This window comes from Gavia stellata, chromosome 9 (assembly GCF_030936135.1).
Source record: "Gavia stellata isolate bGavSte3 chromosome 9, bGavSte3.hap2, whole genome shotgun sequence".
In the NCBI taxonomy this organism is placed as follows: domain Eukaryota; kingdom Metazoa; phylum Chordata; class Aves; order Gaviiformes; family Gaviidae; genus Gavia; species Gavia stellata.
In genome coordinates, this window is record NC_082602.1 from 31,969,019 (window position 1) to 31,984,309 (window position 15,291).

The 15,291-nt window shown below is 38.4% G+C and overlaps 1 protein-coding gene across 2 annotated transcripts in view; it reads right to left on the reverse strand.

Moving 5' to 3' along the window:
* The window catches only part of ABLIM1 (actin binding LIM protein 1), a 133,739-nt gene that overhangs the window by 25,821 nt on the left and 92,627 nt on the right, over positions 1 to 15,291 (reverse strand). For both annotated transcript variants that reach the window (XM_059820986.1, XM_059820987.1), the window contains 3 exons: positions 13,879 to 14,034; positions 9,004 to 9,039; positions 7,568 to 7,697 (listed from right to left, as the gene is read on the reverse strand). In XM_059820986.1, the coding sequence (XP_059676969.1) occupies positions 7,568 to 7,697; positions 9,004 to 9,039; positions 13,879 to 14,034 (322 nt within the window). The remainder of the gene's footprint in view (positions 1 to 7,567; positions 7,698 to 9,003; positions 9,040 to 13,878; positions 14,035 to 15,291) is intronic.

The following is a 15,291-nucleotide window of genomic DNA, read 5'->3' on the forward strand; positions in this document are numbered from 1 at the left end:
TATTGACAAATGATGAGTTACTTTTCAGCAAAATTACTGTTTTATAGGGAAAAAAACATCATTTTTTTTTTTTTTATATATAGGAAAAGACCCATCAGAGGTGGCCTCAAGATACAATTAATTCTAAAATTTATAACTTTTACAGAGACATGTCATAGTGCCTTTCTGCTTCCATTAGCAATTAGTATATTCAATGAAAGAGAAGAATCAAAAGGGATTTATTGACCTGTGGACTGTCATAACAGAGGAGTCACAAGTACATTTTACCTGTTGGGAATTGGTAGTTAAAATGTGGGCATGTTCAATTTACCATGCCTGTATCACCAACACTACAAGTACACAGAAGAAACTCTTCTTATACCCACGCTCTTTATCTCAACTAGACACAACTAAATATGCTCACATCCATAAACATATGCTGGCTAATCTTGTATCTGGTACACAGATAATTTGTTTATAGAGAATTGGTAATGTTGTATAATGCATACAGTACAAGGCAGACAATTGGCGTGGTATTATCCTGCACGTGTTGCTTTACAGATGTCTCTGTTGGCTTGTATTTCCTGGGGTTCCTGTGCAGCCTCTCTCTTCCTAATGACTCCTACTAGTACTGACAAATGACTCTCCTTTACACTTTCTAGGATGGCAGTCTCATTATCTCCAACCACTGCAGGAGGGAATGGTACATCTACTTAGATTCTCATTAGTTCATCCCTGAGGAGTCCACTCCAATAACGAGGCTTAAGTGCTTCAGATGCTGCTGCAAAATCACCCACAATTTATGAAAGCAGTGCCAACATCTGTGGAACACAGGAAAGCAGAGCTGCTAGCCTGCCTGTACCTGCCTCCCAGGGCCTCATGGCCAGCCTGCTTGCAGCTTTACATAAAAGTAGGGGCTGTGCATGCTCTGAATTTGGGTTCCTTGCCGTGCCTGCACAGGAATATCTCAGATATGCCATAACTAGTGTTAACTCCACAAAGCAACAAGAATACTCCAGTTTGCCAACACTGTAGGAAAAACTAGTTCCCACACCCCTGGCATGAAGTTGAACATGTGTATGCGTAGGTGGGTGGAGGAAGTTAAGAGATAACAGAGTAAGTTTAATATAAAGACCAATCACTTGAGCACAGCAACCTCAGAAGTGAAATTCAGAGGCTTTTTTTATTTCATTCTGTTTGCTCCATCAGGTATTTCTCATTTTCTACAGCTCGATTTGTTAAGAGGTTCCCCTAGCAGCCAGGAATATAATTGCTTGCCTATACACAGCACAGTGTAATGCAGGTTCCTGCTGCCTTCTGAAGTGTTTACCACTGGGCTCACTGTGTGATTCACAAGCTAAGTTCACAGAATCAGGCCAAAAAACCCATATGCAACAAACACTGAGCCTTCTGTCAACTTGCAATTTAGTTGCTCTACTTCTGAATAGACATAGGAAAAAGAGCTCAACACCACCTGAAACTCTAAGTCCTATTCAGGTTTTGTCAAACTGTCATTCATCATCTTGTCCAGATATGTAGCCCTTATTTCCTGCACAAAACTGACAGTCACGAAACAGCCAAAGCACGGCTGTTTTCCAGAGCAGAGCTTTCAGCTGCATCCACAAAACCCTGGAAATAGTCATCACACACAGAGAATATTTGATTTGAGAGACCTGCCTCAGGGAAGGAAAGCAGGGATCTGTGAAAACCAAGGCCCAAATTCACTATGAAGGTGGGTAGATTCCTTATGGGAAGGTCTGTGAGCAGAGGACTACACTTCGGAGCTCTTTTTACAGGGAAATCTTATGGGGGCTTTGCAATATTCTTGAACGCCTCTGAAAAATTCTAGGCATGTGAGATGAAATCCTGGCTCTCAATGAGAGTTTTGTCTCTGATTTCAGCAGGGTCAGGGTTTCTTTCATTCATGGACTTGTTTTGATTCTTTCATAGCAAAGACAGTACTTTATTGAGACAAGACCAAATTCAATGGAGAGTCCAAATGAGATTAAATGAAGTCTAAGCTGATGCATATTACACTCTCTTCCAGCTCATTCAACATATATGTCACATCAACAAACTCTCACTAAGACTTTCTGAGGCATATTTAGCCCCTTCACTCCTCAAAGTTCTTTACATTTGGCCTTGTCTACAAGGCTTGAGCATTACGCTTGTTTAAGCACTATGTTGTACGAAAACACACTGAAAATGGTCTAAATGCCTACTTTTCTGGCTTGATGATACAAAATAACACAGGCGTAATAGTGTCATATGCCACTTCCATTATCATTATGCTGTTCGGAAATGATGCCCCTTTACCAAAGCAGTTTTGGCATGATCCATATTCTCTGATTCCTAAAGGAAAAAACCCTGAAACTATAGTTTTATGAAATCTTACTTACAAACTTACACCAAGTTCACCTTCCTGCTGAAAGTACAAGTGGCTTTGAGAAAGGCTGACCAAGTAAAAAGGAGAACACATGATAGGGAACAGTATGAACATTTGTTCATCTGATGTTTTGTGAGCACTTTGTTGATCACTTAACGTGCTGGAAAAATTACAAACGTCTTCAGGCCTTTTGACCTTTTGTACCTTTCAATATTTTGTAGTAATGGGAAGACAAAAAATTTTCCTAAGCTGTTTCAGTAGCTACTTATCTTCACCTTAAGTCAGAAAAATAATGACAATTTTTATCTAATTTAAGTCTAGCGTAGGATCTTATTGTATCTTTGCCTGCTATATGGGAGAACCTTCTGTTACCACACAGGTACACAGACATTGAACAAACCACTAGCAAATCCTTCCATTTAATAGTGTGAATATATTAACAGCCATAACATTTTCACTATGAGATCTGGAATTATTTGATGGTCCTTCTCTGAAGCTTCTGCAGTGTTTCTTATGTCACCCATCCTGCTGGGACTGTGGACCTACCAATTCAATTCCCTGTAGATCTTATTCAAGTACCTAACGTCTCTACTTAGCTCTTTCAGCTGCAGCATCTCTTTCTCCTGTCCTATCCATTCATTCTAACATCCACTGGAAGAGTAACATCCTCTTCAGAGTCACTGCTCTGCCCAGAATGTACAGATGGACAACATAGCTGAGAAGCATGGCTTACGTTTGGCTACACTGTTCACTGAGAAAACTGTTGCTCATGTTCTTTATTGACTACTACTCTCCCAGTCTGCATGTCATCAGGGAACTCTGCAATACTATTTCATGTTTTCTTTCAGATCATTAACAAAAATACCCCAAAGTACTTTATCTGTGTACATTTTTTATGAATGTCTGAGTTTGGCTCAGTGCTCTGAAGGAACTCAGCTTGCAGTGTTGAACTGAAACACAAAAGTGTATTTTTGGGTTTTTTTAGTAATCACCTTCCTCCATAGGGAGAAAAAACAAAAAGAAATTAAACCCATGAGGATATTCCCACCACATTAACCTAGGCACGAAACATAGGTCACCTTAAGAAGATGCTTCTTTCTCTCAACCAACTATTAAAAGACTACTCTTTCAATTCAGACATGTGAATTACAAGATGTGGGTACCTGCTACTTGCCCCTTCTCAGGTGTACCACATCCTTGGATGGTGTACACTGTCACAGCGATACGAACTTGAGCTTTCAGGAGCTTGCTGAATTACAACACATAAATCCTGTCCAGGACTAAGACCTTTATGTAAAGTTTTCAGAAAATCGCGGATTCTTACAACGTCTTATGTGACATATCTGATAATAACCATACCTACCCCTTTGTCTAAAGTGCTTGTAATACCACTTGGCCTTTTGTATCAACAACTGAGATACATACCTAATCTACATGCCAGGTTAATTCTTTGAAATCTGAAAACAACAGGCATGGATTTCCAATAGTTCTTCTGATTTACCTGTTGAAGAACCTATTTTCTCAACAGAAAAAGAATGAAAATGCCACTTGAAAGAGTGTGAGCGTTAATTTGGATTTACAGCAAAGAAATCTTGAAATTGCAAGGATTATGAATTAACTGCATGCTGAAATGAGCAGTGTATCTATTTTTAAGGGTCCCAATCTTAAGTTTGAAGTGAGAATTTTATTTTTTTTTTTAATAGTGACATAATAGGGCAGTTTAAAGAGCGTGTTAACAAAAATCATGTAAGAAAAGGCAAGAGTAAAATTAGTAATAGTGATCTGAATGCTGGAAGAACTACAACATTGAGATCTATTAGCACTTCTCGGAAGTTCATGGCAACAACTTCCTTGCAACTGTTTTTGATTATCTCCAGTTTATGATTATCCACATTAATCAGTGGTACCAGAACAGAATCTATGTTCAACTTACTCAACTGCCTCTTTTTGAGCTCTTGTAGGTGATATAAGCTATGACCTTCTCCCCCAACAGAAGAGACAGCACAGCCAGAGAGTGCTCCAACAGAAATAAAAGTAAAACCACATTCACAGAAAGCAAGGAACAAAACTAAAAGCTTATTGAGCTGAATGAGCTCCTTGAAGGGACACAATGAAAGAACCACCCTCCCCAAAATCAAACCATGGAAAATAACAGATTGAAAAAAAGAGAAATGACCAGATCCTCAGGTAGTGTAAATCCCTGCAACTCTACTGCCTTCAGCAGAGTCTGCCAATTCTCACTAGTTGAGGAGAGGCCTAAAGATTTTAATTTTACCTTGTTGGGCACTAATTATTGCCAATGTGATTATCAATTATTAACTTCCTTGTTGCCATTGATCTTTATATAATCTTTTTTTTTTTCCTTCTCCGTATTTTTGATCACCTTGCTCTCATCCAGACAATTTTTGTAGTAAATTTTTAAATGCATGTTTTAAGAATGTGGAAATAATAATTAAATTTCATATGCTTACTGCTGTAGTGATTGTTATGTAGAGTTTTAGAAAGAAGCTAAATTAGGCACATATAGGTTCTAAATAGTAAATGATAATGCTTTCCTCTGTATTTCTAATAGGTAATTGCTTGATGACTCTTCAACTAGGGCCCTTAGAAATGACATATTTCCTCCGAAAAAAGGACATTATGTCTATTCTAACATAGTTTAAAGTGTAACGGCACATTTTGAGGCATGCTCAGCTATACAGCCAATGACAACCTTACGGAGATACACCTTATTAGCTTTGGCAGAATGCTAATATATCTCCAGCCTGGAGGGTACTCCCTGGGGATGCCTGGCTCCTTACCTTTGACATGGGGGATGAAGTGGTGTCGGAAGGGGGAGTTGGGGCGGGAGTCATGGTGAGTGGAGCTGAGACTGCTAGTGCGCAGGTATGACAACCGCTGCACACCAGTAGAGAGCAGCTCTGCGGCAGCAGGGAATCGGGGGGCAGAACAAAATGAAAACAAAGAAAAACAATAAGAGAAAGGCAGGGAAGGAGGCTTCAAAGGGAGAAAAAAAAAAGGCATTGAACAATTAGGACTCTGAAAAGAAGGAAGGAGAAAACAAAAGGTTAAAGACATACCGAAGGGTTCATAAATGTTAGACAAAATTACAGGAAGTATTAGAAGAGAGGCTCAGATTTGAACTGCATTGCTAATTTGGCATAACATTTATTGGCTTAACAAGCTTCTGAACTATGCCTTGTTACCAAGAAGTAGCCTGCTACCAGCATGCAAACATCACAAACATTGACGCTCAATTAGTTAAGAAAGCAGCTGTTTTGAGAAGTGCCTAACCAAAAAATGTCAGTCAAGAGTCATGCAAGCTGTTTTCTATTGTTTTAAGACATTCCAAAAATGCTGCTAATATCAGCTAGGGCACTGCGGGAGGAAAAGGCTGCAAACTTTTTCAAAACTTGTAGCACTCAAATTTTTGAAGGACCTTATGCTAACAACGTCAACACAGTGGTTCACTTCTCTCTCAAGGGCTAGCTGGGAGCCAAAGAGAAGTTATCTGGGTTTTTTTTACCACTGGGTTTATTCAGAGAGAAATTATTCTTGCAAATAACATAATGATAAGAAGTGCCATTAGGAGAAAAATGGTACATATACATGTGCTATTATTCAACATCAATAATTACTGTAGGAAAATTATAAAGTAGCATTAACAATTACCCCAAAGCATGGTAAAGATCAAAATGATAAATTCTACAGAATTACTTCAGTGTCATATGAGAAACAGGAAACAGGTGAGCCAAAAATGTGATCATCTGAACAGAGATAAGTTTCAACAAGTATCTTCTTAGAAAATCCCTCAGGCTGCAAACTTTTGAAGATTTTACATTTGGATCCAAACTCTGGCTTGAGCTCATCCGCCCATCACAACAGTTACATAAACAGAGACTGCTTCTGGGGAAGGTCCTTGACTGAACACAGACAGTAAAACTCCATCACAGTAAAGTCTGGAATAGGGCCTGGATTTGTTCATATCCTTGATATGACTGATACAAATGGAAAAATCCCCTCAGAATTGCCAGAAGCCGGAGACAGAAGTTTGCAGCTTTTTCACGCTTTTAAGTCTCTTTCGGTTTCAGTTGTAACATCATCTTAAAACACAGTCATGTTGTCAGCACTAAGTATCAGACACAATTTGCTTCTGTCCCACCTCCCTTGGGTCTTTTAAAGAAGGCATTCACTGACAGACACAATTAGCTGCTTTCAGCCCACCCCCACTAGGAAATGGCTACAGCATTCAAGTTCCACAGTGGTGGCTCTATAATAAATCCTTAATTTTAAAAATGCAGCTCCTATTGTATATGGGCTTTTGGCATCCCAACTGTTCAGCTGTAATCACCAAGGAAGATGGAACCACACGATTGTATCACTTAATTTAAAAACAGATCACAAAGATCTAATTCATTACCATACACAATAAAATCAGTCTTGAAAAGTATTCAATGAAGAGCATTTAGAGATAAATTTTTATGCAATTTGGGTGTGGATGAACAGTTCATTTTCATATCTTGCTTTTATACACACAACCAGTAATTTTAAATGCACTGGGAACCTGAATGACCTGTACGTTTTCTGTATTGTACATAGAACTTGTGCATCACTGCTAAACGAGTAAATGAAGTCTGTGTTTTTTAAACGTTCCCAGGAAATTGCCTATGGCTTTAATTAAGAAATCTACCTTGTGAACCATGAGTCTATGTTTTAAAAAATGACTAGCAATTTGGAGTACTTGGGGGTTTTGCTGATAGATCTGAGATTCCATGGCTGCACCAAGCTTTAAAGGAATTGGTTTTTAGGAGGGAGGAATCCTACATTACTGACTTCCATATAGTCAAGCCATAACTTTTGTTTCCAATATGTGATACTTTTCCCAAATTCCAGAATGAAGTTTGTGATTCACTGCTGCAAATTTTTGCTGACTTTCAGGAACATACAAAGATTTTAAAAATAATTAATCAGAAACAAACCCAGAAGATTCATATTTATGATGTAAGAAACACTCATCAACCTAGTGCAAAAGACTGCATCAATCAAGAACAAAAAACAGGTAGAAAAGGAGATATTAAAATATGCAACAATTTTTCAATCCTAAATTTTCACTGCTAAGAGAAACAAGTGCTTCACTGTACCACTAGTGACATAATAAAGAAACAATAGTTTTACATATAATTCTAATGCAGTTGCCCTTACCAGGTCTGTGGAAATGCTGAGGGGATCGTGACATGGTGGGTGTGTAGCTATGACGACTGTACACTGGAGAATTAATGGAGCCCTGACTAGTAGACCTGTGAATCATGCGATCCCGAACATCTTGATAACCCTGCAGAATAGAAGCATTCACTAATAAATGTAAATGCACTTTATACATTTTTAGCAGCACTTAACTTTCGTGGATCTGGAGACATCATCAGAAGCTACTGAAAGAACAATAACCCTTAAGCTTTCAACCTACTTCATTATTACTGTTCTCTAATGATCTGTTCCAAAGACTCCAATCCGTTTTTATAGTCTGGGTCAGAGTTCAGTCTTGGAAGGTTCCAACTCCACCTATAATTTCTATTAAATTCTATATAATCCTAGATTTGCCTACATTCCTGTGACTCCATAAGGGAAGCTGCATTTACAGTATGTCTGTGCATTCAGAGTATGTCTGTACATTCAGAGTATGTCTGTACATTCAGACTATGCAGCGTACTGCACAAGATACATGAGCTAGCCTTCAGCTAGCTAACTTGGAGACCAGCAAGAGTTCAATAGCTGCAGCACAGAGCTCTCTGTGGCTTAATTTACCATGTGTCTCGACTAGCTACATCAAAAGGTATTTAGTATTAAAATTGGACTCTCATTGTATCCAAAAACATGACACCTTCTCTCATATAATTTAATTTACTTGGTTTACTGGGTAAAAAAAGCCAATTTAAAAAAACAAACCAAAAACCCTCAAAACAAGCAAAAAACATGCCTCCCCAAAAACCCCAAAGCAAAGCAAACCAATCCAGGACAAAAGGGATAGGACTGATGTTAATGCATGAAGATTTACAAGAAATTTTATAGTCACTTTTTTAACAGGTAGCAACACTCCCCAGCCCCAAAATGACAATGCTTCTGCAATGGCATCTATTGTATCCTGACAGACGACTTTCCAAATGTTTCATGTTATTGTGATGTTCCAATGAACTCCTAGGGAAAAGCAACGCCAAACCAAACCATAGTTATGCTTTCTTCAAGACAAAACTGCAAATGTTTTAGTAGCAAACTTGGCTTATTATTTAGATGCTTAGAGCAGCATTTCAGATCATGTAAATCACCCAGCTCCTGAGATCTCAGCCCGTCTGTGCCACAAGACGGATGAACGTACAAGAAGTGACCTCTGCTGGACAAATGACTCTGCTTTATAGACAACGAACGGGTAGGAGCGGGAGCTTCATTTTTTGTACAATCTGTCAATAAGAACTTAATGTTTTCTTTTTAGAGTTAATTTTCGTTAGGTTTCAATATTCAGCAAACATGCCTATGTGGCAAACAGAGATGGATCAGACTGATAGCAAAATCAACACCTGCATTTGCTGAAGTGAATAATTCTAATCACAGTAAGATGCTGCCCCCAAAGGTTCCACCAAACTTACTTCTGCAGAAGGGGTAGGTGATAATGTCCTTGGAGACTGCAAAGACATAAAAATAAGGTTACCTTATTGCATCATTGCATGTGCTGGGCCAGAAAATGGCAATCTAAACATTGCTGCAGATACACAGATATATGGCAACGTAAAATGGCAATGTAGAAATTACTGAGGCCATTGCAGCACTGGAACTTGCTTTTTCCACATTGCTCAGGAACTGGTCCATAAATCATTGAAGCAATTAAGGTTTCTGGGAGAATCTTTATAAGCGTAATTAATTCAGTCAAATAGCATGCAACATCATCTCTCAGCCATCTAATCATTGTGGTAATTAAAACATAGCTGTAAAGATCAAAATCAGAAAGGGTTATTAATTTAATAACCATGCCTGTTCTTTAAAGTGGAAATCAAAAGTAAATAATCTTAACTCAGAGCTTTGCATGGCATCAGAAATACAGAATAACTTCCAGGATGAAGCATGTTTTTCCTCCAACACGCATAGTCTGGCAAAAAAGTGCTTCTCCCCAAGGCCTTACATTTCATACCCATGCAAAGGAGTACATAGTTGTCATCAACGTTTCTTTGATATGATCTCCTTTAAATCTCTGTGTTCTTCCATGGTTATGTAAGGAGAACAGTGAGGGATTACAAGCGTGTATATTGAAAGAACTGCGCAAAGGCCAGTGGGCAGAAATATGCACAACATTATGAAAAGTTTCTACTACAGAGATAGGGAAACTGAGGCAAGATATACCTTTAGAAATGAAGCATAAGATCATGCATACGTTGATGGTACAAACAAGAATAAAGGCTATGTATAATTACCAGTTATGTGCCCTTTAATCACAAGACAATTTGAAGCTGGAAGATCAGAATTTGATTATTTTCTTTATGCACTAAACTTCAATATTATTTAATTGCCATAATAAACGGGGCAAGAAAGTATGCTTTTAAATAAGACCACAATTATTACAGAACGATACAGCTATTAAGATAATGTCTCAGAAGCAAAACTGCTGATTCTGGTCTAACTATTATAATAATATACAACAGCAGTAGTGTAAAACATATGCAGAATTTCTGGTAATAAATATCCAGCTATACGTTTTGCATTGAGAGACCATTAACTCTCATGGAGCTGGTGACACTGTGAATGCAAAGTATCCAAACAAAAGAATGACATTTTTTATTTGGGTACAGAACATCTCCTTTTCAGCAAGTTTCCCTAATGCTTTTTAAAGACTGCTTTTATTACTTTCCATCAAAGCCCTGAATGTCTTTTACATTCTTCTTTTCCTAATCCCTATAACTGCACAAATTCTATACAGCAAACCACAATTTCATTATAGATCTAACAGCAGCAGCCATAAAAACTTTGCTTCACATGAAGCATACTGTACATAGTGCTTTGTAGCATCACTCTCTACAAAAACAAGGGCTAAACTAAAACTTTCAATATGAATGAAAAAAGCACATGTGCGTTCCCACATTTTTCTACTAGTAATTTGTGTGTTACTGTAAATAAACAAATTTCCATAATCTGCTCTGGTTGCCTAGATGCTAAGGTAATGACTACTGTAAAAGGTAGTCACAGGAATCTAAGACTGGGAAGGCATCCCAGAAAGTAATGATGTGCTGAATCCATGACCAGCCTCTCATGTATTTTTACTCCATCTCTATCTGACATAATTTTGTTGCTTTTTGGGAAATGGAAGTACACTCTGGAGCCAACTTACTGTTTTATCATGCACAGGTGAACTGCCATATCTCACACTCCAAGTCTGCCAAGGAATGCTTGGTTCTTCAGGGCTTATGAGGTCTTTTAAACTCTGATCTATTACAGAAGTCTTTACACTAGTCAGTTAGAAATACACTGTGCAGTTGACTGAGAAGAAACAGCTCAGCGCCAGAATAGTAAGCTAGTGGAAATACAGAGTGATGACTCCAGATTTCAAAAAATAAAAAAAAAAAAAGTCTGGGTAGAGAACTTGTTCTGACCAAATTTACCGTAAAACTTCTACTCGCTGCAGCAGGGTCAATGCTCTATCACTTTGAGATCTAAGGGGCTCTAATACCTGAAATCATACAGCTCATTTTGAGTTCTGGGAAATTTCAGCAAACATTACAGGGGTCATTTTATAATATAAATTCCAGCATTTTAACTTTTGATTGAACTAGCAGGTAGGATGCCTGCTCCATTTTGAAGAATTTATCACATTAGAAAAAAACACTTTTCTCAGTTCACGAGAGCTTGTTTACTGAAAGCTGTTACAGACATTCAATGCTTTTAACTGACAGAATACTAGAAACAAAGGACATGCAGGTAAAATGCTGTTTCTCTCAATATTTATGCTGCAAAAGCCAGAGCTGAGAAAAGACTTGATTTCAGTGCTAATCAGGTTGCTGCTAGCAGGGCAGAAGTTATAGGACATGAAGAACCTGAGTAACTGACAATTTCTGGAAACGTTACTGCTACGTCAAGGGCCGGCCTCAGTAGCAGAAAGTTTATTTATAGATTTCATTTCACATCTCTTCATCTCTTTTACATTAGAAGCTAACCAACCTCTTCATGAGCTCCTAACTGCTGGTGGATTGGAACTAAAATGCCTGGTCCCACTAGATGGTGCTATGCGAAAACATTTTTTCATCGCAGACTTACAGAAAACAAGATTGGGATTTAATTGAACAAGAGAGATTATAAGTGAGAAGCTTTTCAAAGCAATTCCATTCCATTGCAATAAAGAAGAAAATCTCATGCTGTGTTTTCTCACTTTCTATGGCTAAAGAATACAATTTTCTTATAGCTCATTCCCTGCAATTAAGGTTTGTCTCCGCTACTGGATTAACTTTGGTGGCTCTTGCACATCTGCCCTGTACACCCATAAATCTTTCTTAGCTGAGTTTGGTGATTTTTTTTTTTTTTTTTTTACCTCATGGTGAAGGGCATTTCTAGGGTCCAAGCTTCATCTCAGGCTCCCCTTTTATTTAACACCACCACATACACACACTTTGCAAAGAGAATACAGGTTAAATCACTCAAAGTCTGCAAATCCCTGCCATGACTAAACATGTCACCTCCTTGCTTTCTAAAGATGATGGTGACTGATGTATGATGTACCAAGATTGAGGTGTCACTTGTTTACCACAACACAAACACAAAATAAGAGATCACTCCACTCCTGATGGGCTTGTGTTCTCATTAGGGCAAGGGAAGGGAGGAGAAACAGGTACAAAGAGGTGAGGTAACTTGCCCAAGGTGACAGAAGTCAGCAGTAGCATTGGGTGGAAAACGCAGATCCTCTGAAAAGAAGGTGAGAGCCTTTTTGTTTCCAGAACAAATTTCTGTAGTCACCAGAAGTTAATTGGATTTAATGCTGGTGAAAATAGGGGGTAAGAAAACCCCAAAGGCTTTTGCTTATTCCCAGAATAAGCATACAGCAGACAGCTTCCACCCTACTGCTTCATCAGCTTCCAACATACTGCTTTGTGAGTGAGAAGCTTCCTCTTAAGGATTAAGAAATAGTTCACCTTCTCTAAGTGAAATCAGTTCCTCCTCTGTGGCTAACAAACGAACTACAAACTACAAACTCTGTGTGTTTGTATAGGGTTTTGTGGAATAGGTCAGGCCTGTTGGAACGGGTCAGAGGTCACCAAAGCATCTCACAGTGGTTTTGAACCAGACGTCAGCTGGATTCACTACCAACATAAATTTGAGGGGGGGAAATTCTGCAATATTCTGACCTGTTAATCTCTCATCTTATTCCTGAGCTGAACAGTCTCCTGAGTTTCCAACTCATTTTATAGTTTAAAAGACTAACCCTATAAAACATTAAAGAAAAAAGTAGAAAAACTGAGACAGTTCTGATCTGTTGGTGGGCAGAACACTTTGCTAAAAGAGCAGATTCAGTCATTGATTTGGGCATCTTCAGACCACTGGTGCCTGAATGATTTACTGTACTTCGTTTTTCCTCAGCTCATCTTCATACTCAATTCAGTTACAGTCAGTAAAGTCACTGAGATTGCAAAGAAGTAAATTCATTTCCATGTCCATTTAGATTTGCATTAAGGAAGTCTGATTTATAGTCAGATGGTATTACATAACAAAACCTGCTTCACGATCTGCACTGAAACCATGTAAATAGTAATTGCAGCTATGGAAGTTCACCTGAGAAAACTGGTGGACCCTACAACCTGAAAGATATTTTTACATACAAATTTAAGAGAATAAATTAGATAAGCTTTTTCTATTGTTGCAGAATACAAGAATCCTTACTAAATGTCTGCAGTTTAAAATGTAAGGCAGCTATTTCCATAACACCACTAACCAGCTTTCCCAGGTGGAAGAGCACTTCATCTTGACCTAGTTCAGGTTTTATTCAGTATCTCTGGCAAAGTGCTCTGGAAATGTATTTCCCTTTAATATGTGTGAAAGAAAGCATCCCACTGCTCTTAGTCCTTTTAGTGCCACAGAACATCACGGTATTCCTCATATTCCGTTGTGAATGTTGGTGCTCTACAGCACACCAGCAGGTTGGCTTTTGTCTCACATTCTGGATTTCGCTGTACCCAAAGACCAGGATATCCATGTGAGTTATGAGAATACACATGCAGACAGGCCGCAAACCTCCCCCCTGCCATTCCTCTGCCTGTGGCTGGTGTTAATGTGGGTGTTTAATTGTGCACAAAACTGTGCAGTTTTGCACATGAAGCATCATCATGATGGTTCCCATTAAACCCAGATCAAACAGACAAAAAGCACTTTGAACAGCAGCAGCAATGATACCAAGGAGTGTCAGTTTGAAACTGTTTCAAAAGAGGATAGAAGCGAAGCAGGCTTTGAATAAAGCTTAGAGCAGAATGGGTTGCTTGTTGGTTCATTACCTCTCCAAGACTCTGTCTCTCCTGTCTGTCCTCGTAGGCGGAAGTGTAGAATGGCTCATAAGTAATTAGGTCTGGACGTTCAATGTCATAAATGGCCTTGACTTTGGGAATGGCTGCTAAATCCTTGTAATCAAGGATCTCATTGTCTACTTTTGCCTGAAGGTCAAAGACAGAAGATAAATTAACTTACACAAATGCACCGGTAATTTCTGGTTTACACAATTTATGATTCTTGTGTATTTGTTGTCACACTGTTGCTATGGAAAACCCTTTTCGCACTTCACATGCGAAGTGATTGCTTCTTGTTCTTCTCCAACAGGCCTCCTCTGCAAAAGCACAGTGTTTTCCCAGTTTAGGAAAGAAAGAACATGGCATATATAGATCTAATACAAAAGTTTCTTATCCCCACCAGTGAGCTGGAAACTTCAGCTCTGCAAATGACTCATTTTGTGGCCTCAGGCAAGTATTTTCACCTTTCTGCTCTTGTTTTCCCATATGTAAAAACATGTGATAACATCAACTCAGTTCGCAGATTACACAGATTATGAGAGGATTCCATGCAGAAGACCACAGACAGAAAGCCAATTTACAACTGTGCACACAAGAGGAAATACAACTTATTACAATGAAATAAAAAGGCAAGCAGGACTATTTGTCAGGACTGGGTATCCAAACTCCCAACTGAAATTATTATGTTGCACTCATCACTTAATCTATACCCAAGCTTCTGATTAAGGCATATGTTGCTTACTAACTGCATACTGCATAGTACTAACATTGACTATTTTTTCCACTAAAACTGCAAGGAGGTCTTGACTAGTTAAAAAATGGAAGCAGGAAATCAGTTCCAAAGACAGCTGCAGAAGGAGGTAAAAAGAGGCCTTACATATAGTTTAGATAGCTGATATCTTTCTTTACTTAAAAGAAGACTTGTTAAAAAAAAGTCATACATTCTTACCTACCTCACAGAAATACATTTGATGATTAAAACTGAAAGAGAATATTCAAATTGGTTTTCAACTCTTCTACTAGGTATTTTATTTATTTATAGTAGGCTGCACAAGGAAACGAGGATGATCTGTTTCTACTTACATTCAGTCCTGTTCTTCCTGAGTACTAGCACCTAGTATTTTCAGATTTAAGTGCATTTGCCTTCCCAAGCTCTCCTAACAACGACTGGTCTTGGTGGTTCTTATGCAATGCCATGAATTAGAAACAATACAAAACAAAACATTTTTTGATAGAGAAGCAAGGTTTGAAATTCACCTTCTAAAAATAGCCTCAAATCTGTTTAGTTTTGACTCACCAGATGTAACAAAATACCTTAAGCCAATTTTAATGTATGTTATTTTTACCACAGTCTGTTAATGACCTGCGAATGTGTCTGGATATTCTTAATCCAATATAAACTAC